Raw genomic sequence first — 23,897 nt, 5'->3', positions numbered from 1 at the left:
TGCAATTGAACAAGTAAAAAACAACAAAAATATATTACGTACTTATTATCTCACCATTATAACATAAGGCGAATAAGAATTATTTAATTGTATTTCTATTCTGAATGCCTAGCAATGGTGTCTTAATTATTTGTTAAATGATCAATCAAAAGAAATAAGATTAGTAATTCACACAGTAAAAAACATAAAGAACGCATGTTGCCCAGAATATGACACACAGTTGCACAGGCAGTTCCATAGCCTATCTGAACACATAGCCTTTGAGATGGACAGTAAACTAAGGCAGAACTGAACAGAAAGAAGAGAGCAAGCTTGACCATAGTTGGGAAATTAAGTAGGGCTTTCAATAATCTCCAGTTTCTCTGTGGGACTAAAACTCATCATTTTAACACTGATATTTTCCTGGTGATAACTGCATGGCTACAAATCTTTATCACTGAAGAATTAAAATTGCGCACAACTTCAAAAGGAATGGTGGGTGTGAAGAGGCTGTAGTACGTAATGATAACTGTGCACTTAATCATGCGATTGGCACAAACCTAATTAAGAAAGTTGTTTAGGAGGGGGCGGAGCCAAGATGGCAGAGTAGAAAGACGCAAATACACATAGCTCCAAACCCACAACCCATACAATATCTGTATAAAGTAACTCACGGCGAATTCTGGAGCAGTGAGGCCACAGAAAAGTGGAGCGAAGGAGATTTCTGTTCCAGAGGGACCTGCAAACCTCTCGCAAAAGGTCCGTGGTGCTGCAGACGCGGAGCCCAGCCCAGCCCTGCCGCGGCAGCGGCACCGAGAGGAACAGATCCAAGCAGGCTTCAGGGACGGGATCTCCAGCGGCCGCACAAGTCCCTCCACCCACAGGTGATGGGGGTCGGTGAGAGAGTCTCTTTGGCGGGTCGAGAGGGGAGTGGGGGTGCCCCCATAACTCAGGCCCCCTCGGGAGGCAGAAGCTGAGAGGCAGCGGCAGACCAGGGCTCCCCAAGCAGGCAGGAGCCTGGATCCATTGTTGAAGGTCTCTGCATAAAGCCCCTGAGGGAACTGAGCCTGAGAGGCGGCCCTGCCCTGACCTGAGCACCTGAACTTAATCTCACACTGAATAGCAGCCCTGCCCCTGCCAAAAGCCCTGAGGCTGGAAGCAGCATTTGAATCTCAGACCCCAAACGCTGGCTGGGAGGATCAGGAGGCGAGGTGGGTGTGAGGAGAATATTCAGAGGTCAAGTCACTGGCTGGGAAAATGCCCAGAAAAGGGAAAAGAAATAAGACTATAGAAGGTTACTTTCTAGGTGAACAGGCATTTCCTCCCTTCCTTTCTGATGAGGAAGAACAATGCTTACCATCAGGCAAAGACACAGAAGTAAAGGCTTCTGTGTCCCAGCCCACCCAATGGGCTCAGGCCATGGAAGAGCTCAAAAAGAATTTTGAAAATCAAGTTAGAGAGGTGGAGGAAAAGCTGGGAAGAGAAATGAGAGACATGAAGTCAAAGCATGAACAGCAGATCAGCACCCTGCTAAAGGAGACCCAAAAAAATGTGGAAGAAAACACCTTGAAAAATAGGCTAACTCAATTGGCAAAAGAGGTTCAAGAAGCCAATGAGGAGAAGAATGCTTTCAAAAGCAGAATTAGCCAGATGGAAAAGGAGATTCAAAAGCTCACTGAAGAAAATAGTTCTTTCAAAATTAGAATGGAACAGATGGAGGCTAATGACTTTATGAGAAAGCAAGAAATCACAAAACAAAACCAAAAGAATGGAAAAATGGAAGATAATGTGAAATATCTCATTGGAAAAACAACTGACCTAGAAAACAGATCCAGGAGAGACAATTTAAAAATTATGGGACTACCTGAAAGCCATGATCAAAAAAAGAGCCTAGACATCATCTTTCATGAAATTATCAAGGAAAACTGCCCTGAGATTCTAGAACCAGAGGGCAAAATAAATATTCAAGGAATCCACAGAACACCGCCTGAAAAAGATCCAAAAAGAGAAATTCCTAGGAACATTGTGGCCAAATTCCAGAGTTCCCAGGTCAAGGAGAAAATATTGCAAGCAGCTAGAAAGAAAGTTGTTTAGATAAGAAAACTGCAACTGTCACTCTGTCTGAAGGTTTCTTGGGATGAGACCAGAGAGGAAAGTCTGGTTCACTCACATATTTGTCCCAGAGCCCATGGCCTTAACATGACATGAGAAAGGGAAGGACTAAGTCCCTTTAATCCCCCTCTTCTGCTATATCACCCCAAGGTCTAAGTGAAAAAGGATGGCCAGAGCTATCTGTATATTAACAGCGCAGAGAGGATACTCAAGGGACAACTACCACTACCAATACTTAGGAAATCAACTTTTATAACTCTAATAGCAAAGCGTTAACTAAGTGAAGCTTTTGACAAATTTCTTTAATATGTAATCTTTGGATCCCAAGAAAATTGTCTTACCTTAATGCTGGTAGACTGTAATTTCTGGAAAAAATATCTCTGAAATGAAAGGGGAACTTTCAGCAAGGCGATGATAGCATTGCAGAGGCAAGCTGTGTGCTGCAATAAAGAACACAGAAGTCAAATCAGATGAAAAGAAACCCAACACTGCCAATCAAGAATTCTTTCACAGCGATAATTAAAATAGGACACACATTTCAATTCAATGACTCCTTACTACAAGAAAGGTCCTGTGCTGGGAAAATAAAAGCAATATCAGGACATGTTCAGCCCTCAAGAAGCTTGCATTCTCTTGGGAAACAAAACAAAATACATTTTAATTAGGTCACTGCCCTAACAGAGGAACTGTAGGTTTCTGTCAAATCTTTCTGGTCAAGATGTACAGACAGACATTCTAAACTAATTAATTCTCAAACACTACAGTAGGAGAGAGGAAATTTGTATCTCTTTGGGCTGGGTTCCAACAAAGAGCACACTTATTTTTCACGTACTGTGGAATATGGTACCAGTTTTAATGCTTTCAGATAGTATGAATATGTGGTCAGTCAACAAACATTTATCAAGTACCTACCATGTGCCAGGCAATGTACTAAGTGTAAGTGCTGGTGACAGAAAAAGAGGTAAAAGACAATTTCTGCCTTACGAAGCTCAGAATCAAATTGGGGAGACATGAAGCAAATTATTATGTACAAAAAGCTATATATGATAAGACTGGAAATAATTAAAAGAGGAAGGCACTAGAATTAAGAGGGGGTTGGGAAAGGCTTCCTGAAGAAAATGGGACTTTAGTTGGAATCTAAAAGAAACCAGGAAGTGGAGATGAGGAATGAAAGCATTCTAGGCACATGAGACAATCAGAGAAAATGACCGAATGAAGTGAGTTAAGAGGCCAATTTATGGAATAGTTCGGGGGCCAGTGTCTAGGGAGAATAAGGTATAAGTATAAGTAAGAAATCTGGGAAAATTAGGAGTGGATTAGGTTATCAAGGGGTTTGAACGTTGATCCCAGTATTTTGTATTTACTCCTAGGGGCAACAGGAAACCACTGGAATTTACTGAATGGGGGGTAAAGGGTAGGGGGTGACATGGTTGGACTTGAACTTCAAGAAAATTATTTTGGTGGCTGAATGAAGAATAGATGAATAGAGACTTGAGGCAGGCAGACCCAACAGAAGGCTATTGAATAGACCAATAATAGGAGATGAAGGCTATCAGGGCTGGTGGAAGTAATAGAGGAGAGAAGGAAGTATATTTGAGAGATGTTGCAAAGGTAAAAACTAAGAGACCTTGGCAACAGCTTAGATATGGATGGGGAGGTGACAGATAGTAAGGAATCAAGATGACTCCTAGGTTATAAGCCTGAAGGACTGGGAGACTATTGAAAAATAATGAGTCCAGTTTTGAACATGCTGAATTTAAGATGTCCACTGAATGTTCAATTTGAAATATCCAAAAAGTAGTTGGAGATGTGAGACTGGATGTCAGCACAGAAAGATTTGAGAATCACCAGCATAGAGATGGAAATTAAATACATGGGATTTGATGAGATCAAAGTGAATAGAGGGAGAAGAAAAAAATAGCCCAGGACAGAACCTGACAGACCTATGGTTAGAGGGCTTGATCTGGAGAATGATTCAGCAAAAGAGACAGAGGAGTGCTCAGATAAGAGGAAAACCAGAAGAGAATGGTGTCTTAGAAACCTGCAGAGGAGAGAGTATCAAGGAGAGTGATCAACAGTGGCAAAGGTTGCAGAGACGTGCAATACATATGTGTGTGTAAGACCAAAGGCAGTAGATAATGGGAGTGATCCAAGACTAAGGCTTACTTGGTAAGGCGCAATTAGCAATATAAGGGGGCTAGGGATTCAAAGGGACAGTGTAGAACTGAATTGGTTCATTCTGTCAAGATGGGAAAAAGAGGAGAGAACAGCAAGGGCAGGAGAGATGGTCTGGAAGAGAACTGAGGGATTTTGGAATTAGAGGTCATGATGTAAATGAGAAACATGAAAAACCAATGAGATTAAGGTCAGATATGGGAGTTTGGGAATTTTTGTACATGGAGGTAATACATTTGTGGCTGATGGCTGATGACCATCTTTGTGTGTGGCAGAGGTGGAATGGAGTAGGAGGTCATGGGAACTGAGTAGGCTGAGGAACTGAGTGATTAGGGTACTTGAGGGAGAGTCAGTTTCTATGCTGAAGTCCCCAAGTATGAGGACAAGAGTTGGGAAGTAAAGAAAAATTGTGAGTCAGGTACCAAACATATTGAAGAAAGGGTAGGGGTGGGATGATGACCTGGAGATTGTAGATAACAGTAACATGAATCTCAGTGCTCTTCTCTCCATGTTGCCTTCCTCTTCACCATATAAAAAGTTATGATGGAAAGAGTGATAATAGATATGAAAGGAGAAATAAGAGTGGCTAGCACATATTGTCTCAAGCCTGCAACCTCAGTGGTAAAGTTTTATTTATTTTATTTCAATCTCTTCTTTCAGTTCTTCCATTTACAACCCTGCTAAAGCCATGAGTCCACAGAGAGTGAGTAAGCAGTAGTGACAGGAGCGCAGATTCTCTGTGTTTTGTGTATTTTGGCTAACTCCAATTCTGTCACTTAAAAATGTATTAACGTTAATACCTCATTTCTAAAATAAGGTTTCAAGAAATGAAGCTACATTTTGAGCAACATATTTTCCCACTCAGAAGAAATACAGTGAACTGTTCAAATTTTAGAGGTAGATATATCACTGAATTTTCAAGCTGAAAGGACCTTAGAGATTATTATCTGTTTTAAGCTCTTCTTTAAGAGATGAGATACCAAGAAACAGAGCATACTGATTTCCTGGAGAACAAAGAGGTCTAGAATACAATTTCTGGACTCTCAATTCAGTGCTTTTTACACTAGAGAATGCAAACCTGGTTCTTTGGACATTGTCTAGCCCAGAGTTCTGCTTCACAGCACAATAGCACATAAGTCTGTCCAGACAGTCGACAGCTGTCTATCCTTATGTGAGCAATGCAAAAATGGAATTCTAATATCACCTAGGCATGGCTGGTGTGTTTCAGTGTTTTACCCTGACCACAAATTCTGATAAGACAATTTTGAACTGCTAAAGTAAACTTAAGGAAGAATTCTAAAAATGATTTTAAACTACAATTAATTATTTAACCTGTACAAATAGCAATTAGAAAGAATTTGTGATTGGACAAATATGCTATTATTCCAAGGAATTTAGAATTCAGAGGCCATGTCAAGATTTTGGGGCCAGAAGATAGCAGATTTGTGGCTACAACACTGATACAATCACTTAGTATTCAGAACAATTTGTATTTTTAATTTCTGATAACCAGACAGAAGAAACAAGTAGCTCTAAGAAATTGCTCCTCCATCTCTATAAGAAGCCCTATATACTTCAGGGGATAGGATTAGGATTAAAATGAATTTAGATTAGAATTAAAATTGATGTACGCATATTATATTTTCATATTTTAGCTATATCGATCTGATACCTTGCTAGAGTAACATGGTACAACTTAAAATTCATTTAAGGGTAAAAGATCATTTTAACAAATAATTCACAAACACAGTAAAAATAATGCTACTTGCCATATAAGAGACAGGGGCATATTTCCGGTTCAGTGATTCCACCTCTTCTAAGACATGATTATATACAGACATCATTCTTCTTTCATATTCACTATCAGCATGCGCTGATCCAGTGGAACCATATTCCTGGAAACTGAAGAAAACATCAATCAATCAACAAACTGATTAAATACTACATAATAAGGCATTACAAAAAAAGTTCTAGGGCAAAGGTGTCAAACTTGCAGGCTGCAAATGGCATGGAAGTACAGCCTAAACTGGATTAAAATGTAATTGAGAATATTTAACAAAAACAAAAATAACTTTTAAGTAAATATGAGGACAGTAGGGATTCATTTCTATTTGAGTCTGACATTGTTCTGGGGGATATAAAAATGTATGAACTACAGTTCCTGCCTTCAAAGAGTCTACAGTCTTACTGGGGAGACAAAACATACTGTGCATAAAGAACTGCTAACAATACTAGGCAATAAAGAAATGAGATATGATAGATACAGCTAGAAAATATAACTAATTTAGGGAATGAAAGAATTAGCATGGACTTAGGTGTCCAGGGAAGAAGGTAGGACTTGAATGCAGCTACTGGGGCAAGGACTCACTACTGAACAAAAACAGATGGGAAAGCTGGAAAGCATCCTGGCAGAAACTAGATACAGAACAACATGTACACTGTACAGCAAGATATGTTTCAAATGAGTACATGACTTAGACTTAAAGGAAGACATAATAATAAACAGATTGGAGGGGCAAGGAAGAAACTGCCTGGTAGGGCTATGATTGCAAAAAAGTTCATGACCAAACAAGAGAAAAAAAAGTGTCACAGAAGGCGAAAGTGGACAATTTTGATTTCATAAAATTATAAAGTTTTTGTACCAACAAAAGCAATACAACTAAAATTAGAAGAGAAGCAAGCAAATAGGAAAAATATAGCAAATTTCTTGGATAAAGGTTTCATTTCCAAGATATATAGGGAACTGAGTCAAATTTATAAGAATAAAAGTCTGAGTCAAATTTATAAAAATAAAAGTCAACCATGTATTAATAAATGGTCGAAGGATATAAACAGGCAATTTTCTTTTTTTAAAATTAATTTGTTTTCAGTGTTCTACAATCACTTCCATATATCTTAAGATTTTTTTTTGGGTTCCCTCCCTCTCTTTCCCCGCTACCTTCTCACTCCCTTCCTGAAATGGCATACAATTTTATATACGTTCCACACGTATATTCCTATTAAATACATTTTCACCTTAGTCAAGTTGCATAGAAGAATTAAAATAAAAGGGGGAAATCATAAAACAAAGCAAAACATAATACAAAAGAAAATGGTCTGCTTCATTCTGCAATCCAATTTCATAGTTCTTTCTCTGGATGTGGAAGGTATTTTGCCTCAAGAGACCATTGAGAATTTTTAAAGTCCTTGAATTACAATGAAGTACTAAGTCTACCAGAAAAATTCCTTGCACATTGTGGTTGTTGCTGTGTGTGTACAAAGTTCTTCTGGTTCTGCTCCTTTCACTCAGCATCAGATGATGTAAGTCTTTCTAGGCCTCTCTGAAGTCTTCCTGTTCATCATTTCTTACAGTACAATAGTATTCCATTACATTCATATACCATAATTTATTCAGCCATTCCCCAGTTGATGGGCATTCCTTTGATTTCCAGTTTGGGGCCACCACAAAGAGAGCTGCTATAAATATTTTTGTACATGTGGGACCCTTTCCCATTATTATGATCTCTTGGGGATATAAAAATATTTATAGCAGCACTCTATGTAGTTGCCAAAAACTGGAAGTCAAGGGGATGTCCATCAATTGGGGAATGGCTGAATAAATTATGGTATATGAATGTAATGGAGTACTATTGTGCCATAAGAAATGATGAACAGGAAGACTTCAGAGAGGCCTGGAAGGACTTATATGACCTGATGCTGAGTGAAAGGAGCAGAACCAGGAGAACTTTGTACACAGCAACGACCACAGTGTGTGAGAGTTTTTTCTGGTAGACTTGGAATTTTGTAACAACGCAAAAACTTCTTATAAAAAAAAAAAAATCCCAAAGGTGGTTCTCAAGGCAAAATGCCTTCCACACTCAGAGAAAGAAATATGGAAGTCACTCACAAAATGTAGCAGATCATGTTTATGTATGTGTATGTGTTTGTGTATCATGTTCTGATTTGTTATACGATTTCTTTCATTTATTTTAGTCTGACTACATAGCATGACTATAGTGAAAATATACTCAACAGGAAAGTATATGTAGAATCTATACAGAATTGTATGCAGTCGTGGGGAGGGAGGGGGGTAGTGGGGGGTAGGTGGGGGGGGAATAAAATCTCAATTGTATGGCAGTGATTGTTAAACATTAAAAAAGAAAAAAAAAAGAAAAAAAAAAGAAAAAAAAAAGAAAACTGCCTGTTCATATCCTTTGACCATTTCTCAACTGAGGAATGACTTGTATTCTTGTATATTTGACTCAGTTCTCTATGTATTTTAGAAATGAGGCCTTTATCACAGACACTAGTTGCAAAAATTCTTTCCCATAAATAGGCAATTTTCAAAGGACAAAGTCCAAGCTATCAATAACCATACGAAAAAGTCTAAATCACTAACAACTGTCATTCTGTCATTTCAGTCATGTCTGACACTTTGTGATGCCATGTGGGGTTTTCTTGGCAAAGATAATGGGGAAAAAAAAAGACACTGGAGTAATCTGCCATTTCCTTCTTCAGTTCACTTTACAAATGAGGAACTGAAGGAAACAGGGTGAAGTGACTTGCCCAGGTTCACACAGCTAGAAAGTATCTGAGGTCAGTTTTGAATTCACAAAGATGAGTCTGTCTGATTTCAGGCCCATTGCTCGATCCATTGCACCACCTAGCTGCCCAACAATAACGAGAGAAATGCAAATCAAAACAACAATGAGGATTTATCTCACACCCCTAAGATAAGCAAAGTTGACAAAGTGTAAAATAATAAATGCTGCAGGGATTGTGAGAAAACAGGTATATTAATGTACTGCTGGTATGATCTGGTCTAGTAATTCTGGAAAGGAATTTAGAACTAAGAGCTATGCCCCCAAAGGTATTAGATAACAAATTCCTTCTGAACCAGCAATATCAATACTTGGTCTAACGGGTTCTAAAGAAATGAAAGAATTAAAAGAACCATGTTAAAAACAAACAAACACAAACAATGTTATGTGTTTGTACAGATATTTATTTTCCTTCACTCACTTAAGTTATTTATTTTTATAGCAGCCCTCTTTGCAGTAGATTGAAAACCAAAGGGGTACCACAAACTGGGAAACAGCTGAGCAACTGTGCTATAAGAAATGATGAGGAGGATAGCTTCAAAGGTATCTGGGAAAACTTATACGAACTGGTACTAAGTGAAAAGAACAGAACTGGGAGAACAATTCGTCCAGTCACATAAATCTTGTAAAAACGAACAATCTGAAAAGACTTAAGAACTTTGATTAATAAAGGGACCGGCCATGATTCCAGAAGACAGATGATGAAGCATGCTACCTATCACATGACAGAGGGATCACACAAAATGAGATAGTAACAATACTGTAAAGATAATCAACTCTGATCAACACAACAATCAACCACAATTCTAGAGGACTCACAATCCTCCTGATAAAGATCTGATACTCAAGTGTGTGTGTGTGTGTGTGTGTGTGTGTGTGTGTGCGTGCGTGTGTATGTACACATACATGTATATATGCATGCATCTGGAGATGCCCATTGTAGAAATTTGTTTAGTTGCTTTCTCAAGAGCGGGAGGGAAGGAACAAGGGAGGGAGAGAAATTGGATTTTAATTTCAAAAATAATTTTTTTTAAAAGCGGCAGCACTTGAGTTGGGCAGTTAGATGGCACAATGGATACAGTGCTGGGCCTGAAGTTAGGAAGATTCACACACCTTCCTTATTAGCTGTGTGAGCCTGTTTGCCTCAGTTTTTTCATCTGCAAAATGAGCTGAACTGGAGAAGAAAATGGCAAACCATTCCAGTATCTCTGCCAAGGGAACCCTAAATGGGATCATGAAAAGTTGGCTATGACTGAGACTAAAACTACTGAACAACAAAAGGATTGGAATTTGGCCCTGAAGGTGGTGGTGGTTGTCCTTTGTCTTCGAAGGGGACCAAAATGACATCACCATTGTAAAATGAAACTTCAGTGTGTCAGACTGTGGCTGATTAGATCAATACGAGCTCAGAATGCTCTACCACAGATTGGGCACAGATAGTCTGTATGAATATCTGGGGTGGATATCCCAAATTTGCGCATCCTGCGTTTACTTTGTGCTGTCTCAATTCTGCACCTTTTCTTATGTGGGAATGCCATGCTGAGCGGTCCTGTGCCAGTGTCTCTCGTATACTACTGCACAGTCAAATCCAAAGTTCTTGAGAGAGACCCTGAGATAATAATAAAAGCTACAGTGTATGCAGTACTTTAAGATTTACAAAGTACTTCATACTTCATTTCATTTCATCCTCACAATAAGCCTGTGAAATATGCATTACCAATATTGTTTTTATTTTACAGATGAAGGAAATGAGGCTCAGAGAAAAGAAGTGAGTTACCTAGAAGAACAAATGAAATTCAAAACCAAGTCTTAACTTGAATTCAAACCAAACACTTTTTAAATTCCCAGGCACCTCTAGCTATTCTATCTACACTAAACTCCACTAAGGCCATCAACCCCATTTCCCTTCTATTGCAGGATGAAGCCAACTTTGGCCCTATCTTGCTTGACCTCGCTTCCTGGATATCGAAGGCCAAACCAAGCACATCCCTTCTAGGTCCTTTTTATTTTTGTCATTTTTCCATCAGAATGTAAGCTCCATGAGAACAGCCTGGTTTGCTCTTTTTTGTGTCCCCCAGCATTTAGAACAGTGCCTGGCACATAATAAGCATTTAATACATGTTCTATGTTACTTTTAAAGAAAGGAGTATACTTTGGATAGGTGTGAGGAGGAAGATTGTGTATGTGGGAAGAATGAGAAGGAACAGATTTATCTGTCCGTCCCTATCACCATGAACAAACAAAATAACAATAGCTAACAAGAGGTAGCATTTAGACAGCACTTTAAAATCTGAAAAAGGCTTTGTAAGTATTATCTTATTTTATCCTCACAATTATCCTGGGAGGCAGGTATTATTATTATCATCTCCATTATACAGATGAAGAAACTGAGGCAGAAAGGTTAAATTACGTGTCCAAGGTCACACAGATGTTAAGTGTCTGAAGTCAGGTTTAACATTTAGGACTTCCTGACTTCAAGTCCAGCTGTCTATTCCACTACCACCTACCTTCTTGTTCAAGAATGGAGATCTGGCATAGTACGCAAATTTGGAAGACAGCTGAGCAGACAAATCTGACTGAAGCAAGTAATTTGCCCTGGGAGTTGTGGAATATGTAGTTTAATCTACAACTACCCCCCAAATTTTTTTCAAAATAATCTTAAAGCTTACTAGTCATATTCCCGCACTCTACATGGGTTCAAAGAGAGAGGGGGGTGTTTGAAAACAATACCTATAGGTAATATGTTAGCTTAGATGTATAAATGCTGCACATCAACTCTGCACATAATGAGTACATGAAAACACACAATGATTATTCATTTATACCATGATTTTTTAGGAAAACTCCAACACAAAACCAATGTGACAAGTGACAAAGAGTCCCTTGGTAATAAGGACCAGGTCTAGTGTACCTCGCAATTCTTCCTATGTCAAGGTTTAGCAAATTGTGTTGTGTGGCACCTTCATGTTTGTGACATATTAGCTAAGGGATCAAAAATGTGAATGCCAGTCAGGCATCTATCCTCAACTGGCTTAAGGGGTATGGTTGTGCTAAGGCATGGGACTTGATGCTTCCCCATTTGGGCTCTAACACCTGGCCCTGTTTTAAATGGCCAGGATCTGTACAAAAGGGGAAAAACGTGCTTGAGACAAGTGATGACCACTTCCATCTGTACACATGGTTTAACCCTCTTCCTGTCAAAAAAGAATGAAGCAGCAGCTCAATTATACTTGCAGTTTACTTTGATAAAAGACCGGTCTTCTCTATGTCCTAAATCTGGTCAATGATAATGTACCCACACCCTGAATAGCGTATAGAGTTTTGCCTTTAGGAGTTTAGTTAATAATGCTTCAAATCTAAGTGTTCTTAAGCTAAATTAGTTTGGGATCTAACATTCTGTGGTACTGCCAAAGAAGTTACGTTTTCTATTTTCTTTCTTCCCCTCAATGGAAGTCAAAACAAGGTTAATAAGGATAAATAAAGAGTAGGAAAAGATGGACAATAAGGGATACAATAGTTTAGGTTCAGTCTCAATAAATACCAGTTTTATTCAATCTGGTTATTTTTTCATGACAAACTCATTATATGTTGTTTTTCCTGATACATTACTGAAAAAATCACAAGGCAGGAAGTAGATAGCAGTATCCTCACTGTATAATTGTGACAGGTTCATACGAACACAGAAGTATAGACACAACGGACTTCTGAAGTCACTTAGTCCAACTCATTCTTTTCACAGTCCAAAGGGTTTAACTGACTTGCTCTGTCACAGTGGCAATAAGTAGGAAAACTATTTATTTCAACCCAAGATGTCTGGTTCAAAATATGCTTCAGGGATCTGTGATTTAGTTATTGTGAAGACTCCTCCAATGAAGACTATAGTCCCTCTATTAAGACTCAGTTGTTTCTTTTAAAGACTTATTGTGGCTAAAAAAAAATTCATCTATCTAATCTGATTATTAGTCTCTCTGAATTTAGATAAACTGGTCCTTGGACAATACATATAAAGTTTGTTGTTGGGTCTGTTAATGTAAAATACAGAAGCCAAATAATTCAGCTGAACTGTACTAATAAGCATCATTTCATGATAAACACTTCCATTTTGCCCCAGTACTGTACCAAGAAAACTTAAATAACTTGTCTTTGCTTTTGTATACTTAAGGCTTATCACTGAGATACAGAAACACTCAGGAAATACCTCTAAAAATACAGAAAAATCTCTTTATAACTGGGGGTTAAGAATTTTGTAGGTTAAATTCCTTAAAAAAACTAGATAAGGTTTTGGAAGTTTGAAGGATCTGACATACCACAATCTCAGTGATAATTAGGTAAGTTGCAGTAGGCCCATAATACTCTATTTTCATTTACATAGCAGACATTGAAATTTAAAGTCGTCATTTTGTTACTAGCATTTGTATGTTTGAAATTCAAGACAGTACTAATAATAATTTTGTGATAGTTGTTGCCACTGAGTCATCAGTCGTGTCCAACTCTGTGTGACTCCATTTGGGGTTTTCTTGGCAAAGATACTGGAGTGGTTTGCCATTTCCTTCTCCAGCTCATTTTATAGATGAAGAAACTTAAGCAAACAGGGTAAAGTGATCTGTCCAGGATCACATAGCTACTAAGTGTCTGAGATCAGATTTGAACTCAGGAAGATGAGTTGTACTGGTTCCAAGTCCACTGCTTTATCTATCCACCGTGCCACCTAGCTGCCCCTAACTTAGCAATGGAGTGGAAGCCAAAAAGAGACAACCTTGGAGTCAAGAAAGCCTATATTCAATCCCTGTCTGACACGTATAGTGACCTTGGGCAAATCACTTAGATGCTTAGTGCTCCAGGTAAGGTTAAGTTATAGAGCAGGTAATGATATGTACTGGTAGAGGGAATTGTTTAAGGTGGAGTTCCCTACACTAATGAAAGATGCACCGTGGTGAAGTATAGAGAGTGTAGGACATGGAGTTAAGAAGACCTGGGTTCAAATACTTCACCAGAACCTGGGCACATTACAACTTCTCTGAAACTCAATTTTCTGAGCTGTAAGAAGAGGGGAGTAGGGAGGTGTACTTGAAATCTTAGAAGAGCTTTCTAGGTCTAAATCTATGATTCTATGAAATCTCCAGGCTCCCTTCAACCCCTGCTACTTCCCAAAAAGACCATGATTTTAGGCAAACTTCATCCTCCCTAGGGAAAGAGAGTAAGTATTTATATGGCATTTACTATGTGCCAAGCACTGTGCTAAGTGCTTCACAAATACCTCATCTGATCCTTACAACAACCCTGCAAGGTAGGCTCTGTTATCTATCCCCCATTTTCTATCTGTGGAAACTGAAGCGAAGAAAAGTTAAGTGCATATAAGTAGACACAAAAGTAAATACAAGGAAATTCTAAGAGGGAAAGAGCCAGATATTGGGGAAGATCAGGACATGGTGATTGCACTGAGCTCTACAGGAAACCAAGGGTTTTAAGAGGGAAAGATGGGGGACCACTTTCCAGGTGAAAAGAACAACCAAGGGACAGAAGGTCTTGCACAGGGACAGCAACATTAAGTATGATGAGATGGTAAAGAGTGTGAAAGGCACTGATATTAGTCTGGAAAGGCACACTGGAGCCATATCACAAACATCTTTAAATGGGAACGGTAAGAGTTGGCATTGGATCCTGAAACTTTTTAAGCAGGGAAATGATGTGGTTAGCTCTGAGTTCGAAGAAACAATCTTGTTAGCACCAGTATAAATGACAGACTGGAAAGGGAAAGGACTTGAATTTTTGCAAAAGTTCAGGTAAGAAGTGATGAGGACCTTAAGTGAGACAGTAGGTAGAGAGAAGGGAAAGGATATGAGAAATGATCATTCAACTGCAAGGATATATTTATGTGAAGAATGAAGGAGTCTGGAAATTGAAGAACCAGAGAACATGGGAGACATGATTCTTTACTAGTATCTGGGAAAGGTTATGTCATTGAGATGTGAGTTTAGTAACTGTTTGAAATTAAGAAGGGCAGAAGCTAAGTAAAAATAGACTGTGCTTAGATAAGAACATGAATTAGGTGACTGTATAAAGGCAATAAGAATTAGGGTGACTAAAAGAGAATTAGTCTAAGTGAATAAGGCAAGAGCAGATAAGCAATGTGACACAATCTAATGGTCAAGTGGATAGAGCCCTAGACCTGGAGTCAGAAAGACCTGGAATTCAAATCTAGTGTCACATAACTTTAGTTGTATGACCTTGGGAAAGTCACTTAACTTTTCTTAGCCTTAGTAGTGATGGAAAGTCAATATTGGAGGGAGAAATGTTGATACTACTCTGTTGATGCTCATGCTGTCTTTGAGAAATTTTAGTTTGCAACTTCAATTTTAAATGCACATTTCAAATCATAAAATACAAGAAAGAGAAATTGTTTCTCAAGTCCCAATTATTTGGGGAAGAAGAACTTTAACAAAAAAGGAATTCAAATTTCTTTTGATTTTGAAAGCCAAAGGATGTAGAGTTTCAGGCTCTAGCCATCAAAGCATACTTAACTTGATTTTTTTATGTTAAAGTTTTACCATATGGCAGAAATAAAGCAACACTTCAGTTAAACTTACCTTGCTGACTCTGGATCCAAAATCAGGGCTTCTATTGCATGAGAGATCAGCAAACAACTCTGCTGCTGTCTAGAGTAACATTAAGGATTTTTTTCTTTTTGTCAAAACTGGAGGTTTTCCTTTCCAATGAAGGTTAACAACTCATAAAGGAATACATTAAAATAAATAATTTCATTATGAAATAAGTATCATAAGAATTTTAAGGTGGCAGGAAATGTAATCATTTGGGATTTAAGTTTTTTTCTCATGAGCCACCCTTTAAGAGTTTTACTGACCCTGGGGAAACTGCTTACTATCTTCTGAGCCTTGGTTTCCTCATCTGTAAAATGGAGATAATTTCATAGGGCTGTGATAATCAAATGTATTGGTGTATGTGAAGCATATGAGTCTAAATTATTATGATCATTCAACCCCATCATCTAGTTTTACAATGAGGAAGCTAAGTTTCAAACATTACATCACTTGTTTAAGGTCATAAGGCATTTGAGCGACTGAATCTTGAGTGCCTAGGTTTTCTAAATCTCATGCAAGTACTCTTTTCAAATATATCACATTTCCCTCTTAGATATATGAAAAAGCAGTATAACACTGAAAAGTTTCAGTAATGATAGCAGGAGCAACATCACCATTCTGGTATGATAAAACTGGTTAGGGAGCTATTTTTCTTATTAAGAGATACAGGTAAAATAAATAGAAGTTAATATATCCTTCTTAGTCTACAGCAGGGGTTAACCTTTATTATGTCAGACTCCTTTCTCATAATAACATTTTAAAATAATGGAAGGAATACTAAATTTCTGTTATAAGTTAGTGAAAATAAAGATATAATTTTCCATTCCCAAATTCATAGACTCCTTGAAATCTATACATTCATCCCTTACAAGTCTGTGGACCCAGGTTTAAGAATCCCTGGTTTAATCATACATTTCTATGTTTTACAACTTGAGTTAACTCAAAAGTTTCAGGAAACAATGATGATTAAAGGTTTAAAGAATAAGAAATTCTGGACTTCTAAGGTCCCTTCTAATGCTAAATCTATGATCTTATAAACTAAAATTATTTAGTAAGAAGTAAAGAAAGCAGTAGAGACACAATAATGGCTTTCTAGAAGAAAAATATACTATCCTTTTGGAGTTTAAGGGACATAACTGACCACCATCAGTAAGCCAGATATTTAGAATTGTGCCTCCTTTCTCTAGAGATCCTTAAGAAGAGAACAAATTGTTACATGTTTCCAAGGCAGAACATAGTTAATACCTATTATTTTAAAAATGATATGGTAAATATGAACATCTCATGCTAGTTTTTAAAGACTGCATTATTTGCTAAGTTCATTTTAATGGGCTACATGTGTTGTCAAATAAATATTACTAAATAACACTTCGCACTTAAAAGAATATTTAAAAAGTACAATAAATTTTGGGCCCACAGGATACAACTCAATGTTCCTCAAGGTTGCTGAGTCTGCATCAAAAGATGCCTGATAAAGATCCTCATAACGGGAAGCTAGGCTTCGGAATTCTTCCATAGACTGTTTCATCTACAAAAAAAGAAAAATGCAATGATCACAAAAAAATTTTAAGTTGTTATGTAAACAAGAAAGCCAAAAGAAATAAAATCTGTCTCCAACTAATTAAATTCATGAATATTCTGGTGAATGTTTAATTCTTAGATCATTTAATTTTAGAAAGTTTTAAAGCAGAATGTTAACTAATCATTTCTAAGAAACACAAAAAGATGAATTTGGCATAAATATTCAGAAGTATAATAACCTGCATATAAAAATAAGTACATATGATGTAAAACATTTCTTTTTCTGGCTATTTTACAAATGAAAATATCTCCCTAAATTAAACCTCCACATCCATTAAGTGAAAACAAATACTTTTCTCCACTAAGAAGCTAATGCTTTATGATCTTGGTAGAATAAAATCCATAAAACCCATGCAGGTCTGCTTTTTCACATGAAAGTATTTCCCTTTGTGAAAATCTGAAATAAAAAAAATTTGCTAAGAGCCAAATGGAAAATAACATACCAGCCAATTTTTAGCAAGATTATTTAATAACATTGTATACTTATTTATGGAATCCAAACCATTATTAACTGACAAACTTTAAAAATTTTCACCTTACAAAAAACCTCAAAAAACACTAAAAAGTAAACCTATTCAAGAACAGAGTTGAGACATGCCTGATTGGAGATGCGGCCACATCGCTGAAGGTCATTCCCCAAGGTCATGGCTATGGTTGTGGCAATAGCAGGTGGAGGACTTGTCTTTAGACTATTACAGGTGCAGAAAAGTTGAGAAAAGGCCTGCAGAAGGTCAATTCTGAGTTTTACAAACTCACATTGAAAACTTAAAGGATTCAGTGGTGTGCTGGCAGCCTAGAAAAATAAATTAAGTTTTAAGGCATGAAGTAAAAATGATAGTAAGATGATTCAAGGTCAAGTAACTGTTACAGTTCATTTGATAATAATACTAATATTATGCATAATCCAAACCAAGACAACAGAATTTTTGTGCAGATGGATGAATGCTGAGGTTTATAAGGGAAATTACCTAATATAAAAAAGGAAAGCTGGGCTCTGAGACATCATCATTTTAAAAAATATGAACAAAATGGTGAGCTGCCCTACATTCAGGATTAGGTATGATGCATAGGCAGAATAGGCAGTAATCTGTATGATTTGAGGTATGCTACCAGAGTTTGTAGATATTAAAACACTTATTTACCTTACCAACTGGTCATCTCTCACTAGAGCCAGTAATGGTAGGAAATATTAAAAGTAAAGAGGAAGAGTGTGCCATTACATGTTACATGACTGTAAATATTACCATGTACAATCACCAACAGAAGATCATGATCTTCTACCACTAAACTGCACTCATTTACCAAACTAGCTAGTAGATACTTGAGAAGATCCAAAAACTAAAGAAGAATAAAATTTGGAACAGTTAGGCTTAAAAGCTGGTGTGTGTGTCTGGAGAAATAACAGGAGAACAGCAACATCTGAGCATAATAGGCTAAGGAGAGCAGGACCAAAGAGATGGATTTCCTAAGGTGAGTGACTTTGCAGAATGGGGCAGGAGGAATTAAAAATGGATTACATTTAATTATAATCTGGCTTAGAACAGTGTCATGCATATGGCAAACAAACAAATATTTATTGATTTGACCTATGTTCAAAGTTAATTAAAACCACTAGTAAGTACATGAAATACTTCAGTGACTCATTTTTCTCCCTAGTAGGAATGGCTTAAAATCCTCTGGGGATGTTACTTATGTAGTATCCTATAAATACAAATAAACAATATTCTTTTTGCAGTAGGATCCAACATGTAACTTCAGGGCCCCAGAAATGTCCATTAAGCAAAGTACAATAGATTAAAAATTGTGAAGCTTAGTCTACAACTTTCACAAGTTGCTCTCCTTAGACAGCTAGTCTCATCCTCTGGCAACTTAAATCAATTCAACAAGTATTTACTAAGTGCTTATCATGTAAAAGACACTGTGCTAGGCTCTGCAAGAAATATTACTAAAGGCAATACCAGGATTCCAAATGCAGGATCTCACTGAATAAATATGGTCTTTAATCAAATGGGCCCACATAATCTAAGAATGGATCCTTGCATAGGTACTCTTAAGATAACAGAGATCCTTGATGAAAACTTTTACTTAATCTAGATTATAATGCTGCATGGGTTTAGGTACAACTATAATCTTCAACGGATGACAGAACTAGGATTCAAAATTACCTAGAAACAAGTTTCAGTTATATAGTTGAAATTAGTAAAATGAAAGTTAACAGGGATAAAAATGTAAAGTGTGAAAGCAGCTTGTATAAAAAATACCTGAGGAACTTAGATTATAAAACTCAGTATGAGCCAAAAGTGGCAAAAAAAAAAAAAGGGGGTGTGTGTATACAATCTTGAGTTATGTAATTGTAACATCCAGATCAAAGTAAGGAATAAATAAATAAATAGCACTGTACTGTGCTCTTACACGCAGCTGGGTAGCTCAGTGGATAGAGTGCTGGGCCTGGAGTAAGGAAGACCTGAATTCAAATCTAGCCTCAGACATTTACTAGCTGTGTGACCCTGGGCAAGTCACTTAACCTCTGTTTGCCTTAAAAAGGAGTCACTTCTGTCTACATAGGTCCAAATTATTATTAGGTGAAAACAGCCAATAAGCTGCTTTACCAATGTAAACATATTTCTAAGAATGTTTTCCAAGTATTGGGTAATTAAATACCCAGAGTTCACAAAAGCCCCCTGCTCCTGAAAACTTGCAAACTCCAACTGGTTTGGCAGGAACAGCTAAAAACCAGTCACTTTCTCACAGATGTGCTAATAAGGACATGGATGGATCATTCATTAATTGGGAGATAAGCAAACAGGGCCATGCTCTAGTCAATCAAATGAGATGTTTATAGAGAATTGTGCAAATTTTTAATGCTAATAAATGTCAGCTATTATTATTAGGCTCCTTTAGATTTATTTTTTCCCTCAAATAAGAGGTAGGAAGCTTTCACAAATATGAATTTTACAAAACAAAACAAACATACTAATTTCAAATTTTTATAAATGAATTTTTAGTAAAAAATTTTTAAGCAGATCAAAAAGGCATCAACAAAAATTTCAACTCATAATTGCCTCACTGTATTGTTACTCTACTTCAAAGTATCCAGTGTCATTATATAAAACAATTAAGAAATTTTCTGCTCTACATAAATTACACACTACTGTTGTAGTTCTGCTTGCCCTGAACTAATAGTTCTCTTTACTGAGAAAGAAGGATTTTTTACTGTCATTATCTGAGTCATAATCTGTTTTCAGACTATCCAGCCAGATTAGACTGGTTAAGTTATAATTCTGGCCATTCAAAAGAAATAAATGAATGACTAAATAAGTTTTATAAACATCACCCATAGAGCTAACCTTTAAAAGAGATACCATATTCCTGTCTTCAAACCAATCAGTGAAAATCAGACTTCAAAAGTCTTGGTCTAAGCATGGCCTGGAAGAGAAAACATGTTCTTCCCTTTTGCATTATGTAAGGGTTCATCTGTCAGAGCTTCTAGGCACAAAGGTCACAAATGCTAAGTACTCTCTCCTGGCCTTCTTACTATTCTTTACTCACAAAACTCCATCTCCTGACTGCACCTTGTCAATGACTGACTGTCCTCCAGGCCTAGAATGCTCTTCCTTTTCACCTCCACCTCCTGATTTCCCTGATTTAAGTCTCAGCTCAAATCTTCCCTTCCATAAGGGGCCTTTGCCAGTCTTTTCCACTGATACTGTGTTTCTTAAGATTACCTTCCATCTTCCCTGTAAATCGCATTCTTACGCCAACTTACCCCCACTTCTCCTCTCTCTGTCTCTTCAACCATCTGATTGGCTATTACGCTGGAAACAGTCTTTACTAAGAGAAGAGAACTAGAACCAGTAAGTGTGAACTAGAAGAACAAAGTTTTCTAGTTCAACATAAAGAAAAGCAGCTAAAAATTCATTTAAAAAATGGGAAGGGCTGCTCTGCAAGACAGTGAACTCCAGGCTGTCCCCAACATATGGAATTTTCTTCCTCAAGTCCCAGGTAAAATTCCACCTTTTACAGGAAGCCTTTCCCAAGACCCTTATTTCTAGTGCCTTCCCTCTGTTGATTACTTTCCATCTATCCTGAATACAGCTTGTTTATATATACAGTTGTATCCATATTGACTAGCCTGTAAGACTGTAAGCTCCTTGAGGGCAGGAAATTTTGCCTTTCTTTGCACTACCAGTGTTTAGCATAGTGCCAAGCACATTGTAGGCACTTGATAAATGTTTAATCACTGTTCAGACCCATATTGAAATTCTTTTCAAGAATTTTGTAGAGAGGTTACCAGAACTGGACATAAAGTTAGGCTATATGACCTCAAAGGTCTCTTTTAATTCTAAGATTTTACATGAAATGAAATTTCTAGTTATTAATTTTACTTGGCCCTTTCTTCATTAACTATAAGAAAAGATAATCAGGAGGGCTTTTTCCAGTATTTTTTAAGAAATACTTTGCCCTTTGCAACAGGATGCCATGTGTTAGCAGATGCTTAACCAATGGGATTTGATGTTAATAACTGTGTTGATGACTTAGGCAAAGTGTTGCGTAGCAGAAAGTAGAGAGGAAGGATTCTTACCTTTATTCCATTCATACTTTCTACACATATCTGGCATTCTTCCTGCTGTAAGGGATTTGCTCTTAAAATAACTAAACTCTGGTTTCCTGTGCATGCTTTAAAAAAGGCAATTCACCATCAATAACCTACCAAATAGCAATCTAAATGAGTAGGGGGTGATAAATAACAAATCCCCCTTTTGAATCATGTCCAAGAAGTTAAAATTTTACTAAACCAAGCTTTTAAAAGAGGCAGTTAAAAGATGACTTAGAAAAATGTCTATTTCATCATCATCATTATAGCAAAATAGACTTACTGTTAAGGATGCTATCCCTTTATGGTAGAATTTTAAAGATTCAGCAATACAGGAAAGTGCTGAACTATAATCCTCTTCTTGCAAACCTGTGAGACACTGCTCTGCATGGGAGAATTCCTTCAAACTGTTCAGCCAAAAGTAGAAATGTTCTGAGGCTACCTGAGTCAGCAGACTTTGATAAAGTTCTCTGGCCATGTCATGATTACCCTAAGAAAGGACAAAAAGAGGCAAGTGACCTTCTTATACTAGAAATAGGTGATGCTGCAGCAAAAAGGAAAACCCCACTCTTGGATAAGTTTCAATAAGCATTTTTCATATTCTATATACTTTGAGACTCAGCCAAAATATTTCTTTAGGATAAACATACCAAGTTACTCTAACATAACACAAATTTAGAACCAAAGCCAAAAGAAACAAAATAATTATAAATTGAGGTCTACAAATTTACTTAGAAAAGAACTCCGTTACATAAAAGCTGCTGGGGAAATTTAAAAAGTACTCTGACATAAATTAGGTTTAGACCAACATCTTGTGCCATATTCTACAATAAATTCAAATGGACATTGAAAAAAAAATCAGAAGGGAAATATAACACATACATTTCATAGCTATGAGAAGGAGATGTGTTCTTAACCAAAGGATAGAGGTAATTGTGAAAGATAAAAATATATAGTTCTGATTGCATGAAACTGAAAAGCTTTTCCCACAGATGAAATTAATGCATGTAGGACAAGAGAAAGTAACTGAATGTGAAAAGGATCTTTGTATCAAATTGCTCAAATAAGGGCTTAATATATTATATATATAATGAAGATATACGTACATACATGCATATATACATTTACTATACAGACCCCATACATATGTGTGTGTATATGTGACCAAAAGACATTCTCGAATAGATAAATGATGAAAGGATAAAAAGTTACTGAAAGAACTGCAAACTATTAGCAACTCTAGAAAGGAATACTCTACACCACTAACAATAAGAGAAATGCAAATTAAAATATCCCTTAAGTTTCACCTCATAACCAGCAAACTGACAAAAATGACCAGAGATATTTGGAAAAGTCAGTGTTGCAGGGGCTGTGAGAAGATAGATACAGTGGTATATTACAGGTGGAGCTGTGAAGCAGCACAATCACTTTGGAAAGCATAAATTGGAATTATGAAAATAAAATTCATTCCCTTTGTCCCAAGAATTTCAATATGAGGCTTATACCCTAAAGAGGTCACTGATAAGAACAAAGTCTCATGTACATCAAAAATATTTATAGCAGCACTTTTTGCTACCACAAAATAGTTATCAACTGGAAAATGACTAAACAAAATGTAGCATACGAATGCAATGGAATATTAATATGTTGTAAGAAAGGAAGAATATAAGGGGTGGAGTGAAGATGGCAGAGTAAAGACAGGGCCTCTCCTGAGTTTTCCCCTAAACCCCTCCAAAAACCTTTAAGAAATGACTCTAAACGAATTCTAGGGTAGGAGAACCCACAAAAAGACAGAGTTAAACAAATTTCCAGCCCAAGACCACTTGGAAGGTTGGCAGGAAAGTCTGTTGCACCAGGGTGAGCGAGGAGCACAGGCCAAGCCACCTCAGACCAGGCCCCATCAAACTAGGAGCAGGTCTCAGGGTGACTAAATCAGTGGCAACAGTGGTGGTTTTCAGACCTCCTAGTCCACAGATGCTGAAGACAACTTAGAAGGTCAGCAGGAAAGGCCTACTGCATCTGGGTGAGAGTGGAGCACAGTCCAGAGCAAGCTGCACCAGCAAAGCCCTGGCCACAGAAAACCAGGAGCAGGCTTTGGAAGGGACTGAATCATCAGTGGCAGTGGCTACTTGGGGAGATTTCATCCCACAGACAGTAAGGGGGTCAAACAGCTGGTCAGAAAGAATTACAGGTTTTTTTGCTAGCACTGAGACAGGACTCTGTTATTTTGTCCATAGTTGGATCAGGTTTGCAATCCTGGGGTGAGAAGGAGCTTGC

At 37.3% G+C, this 23,897-nt stretch overlaps 1 protein-coding gene across 4 annotated transcripts in view; it reads right to left on the bottom strand.

Annotated features, from left to right (window-relative positions):
* Positions 1-23,897, bottom strand: part of INTS7 (integrator complex subunit 7) — an 80,070-nt gene that overhangs the window by 15,837 nt on the left and 40,336 nt on the right. For all 4 annotated transcript variants that reach the window (XM_072647890.1, XM_072647887.1, XM_072647889.1 and 1 more), the window contains 6 exons: positions 21,904-22,110; positions 17,625-17,819; positions 16,870-16,973; positions 15,434-15,502; positions 6,036-6,168; positions 2,433-2,531 (listed from right to left, as the gene is read on the bottom strand). In XM_072647890.1, coding sequence (XP_072503991.1) covers positions 2,433-2,531; positions 6,036-6,168; positions 15,434-15,502; positions 16,870-16,973; positions 17,625-17,819; positions 21,904-22,110 — 807 coding nt within the window. The remainder of the gene's footprint in view (positions 1-2,432; positions 2,532-6,035; positions 6,169-15,433; positions 15,503-16,869; positions 16,974-17,624; positions 17,820-21,903; positions 22,111-23,897) is intronic.

Source organism: Notamacropus eugenii, chromosome 2, assembly GCF_028372415.1.
Source record: "Notamacropus eugenii isolate mMacEug1 chromosome 2, mMacEug1.pri_v2, whole genome shotgun sequence".
Lineage (NCBI taxonomy): Eukaryota > Metazoa > Chordata > Mammalia > Diprotodontia > Macropodidae > Notamacropus > Notamacropus eugenii.
The sequence above is the reverse complement of the archived record's forward strand: the minus strand, read 5'-3'. Positions and strand labels throughout refer to the sequence as shown.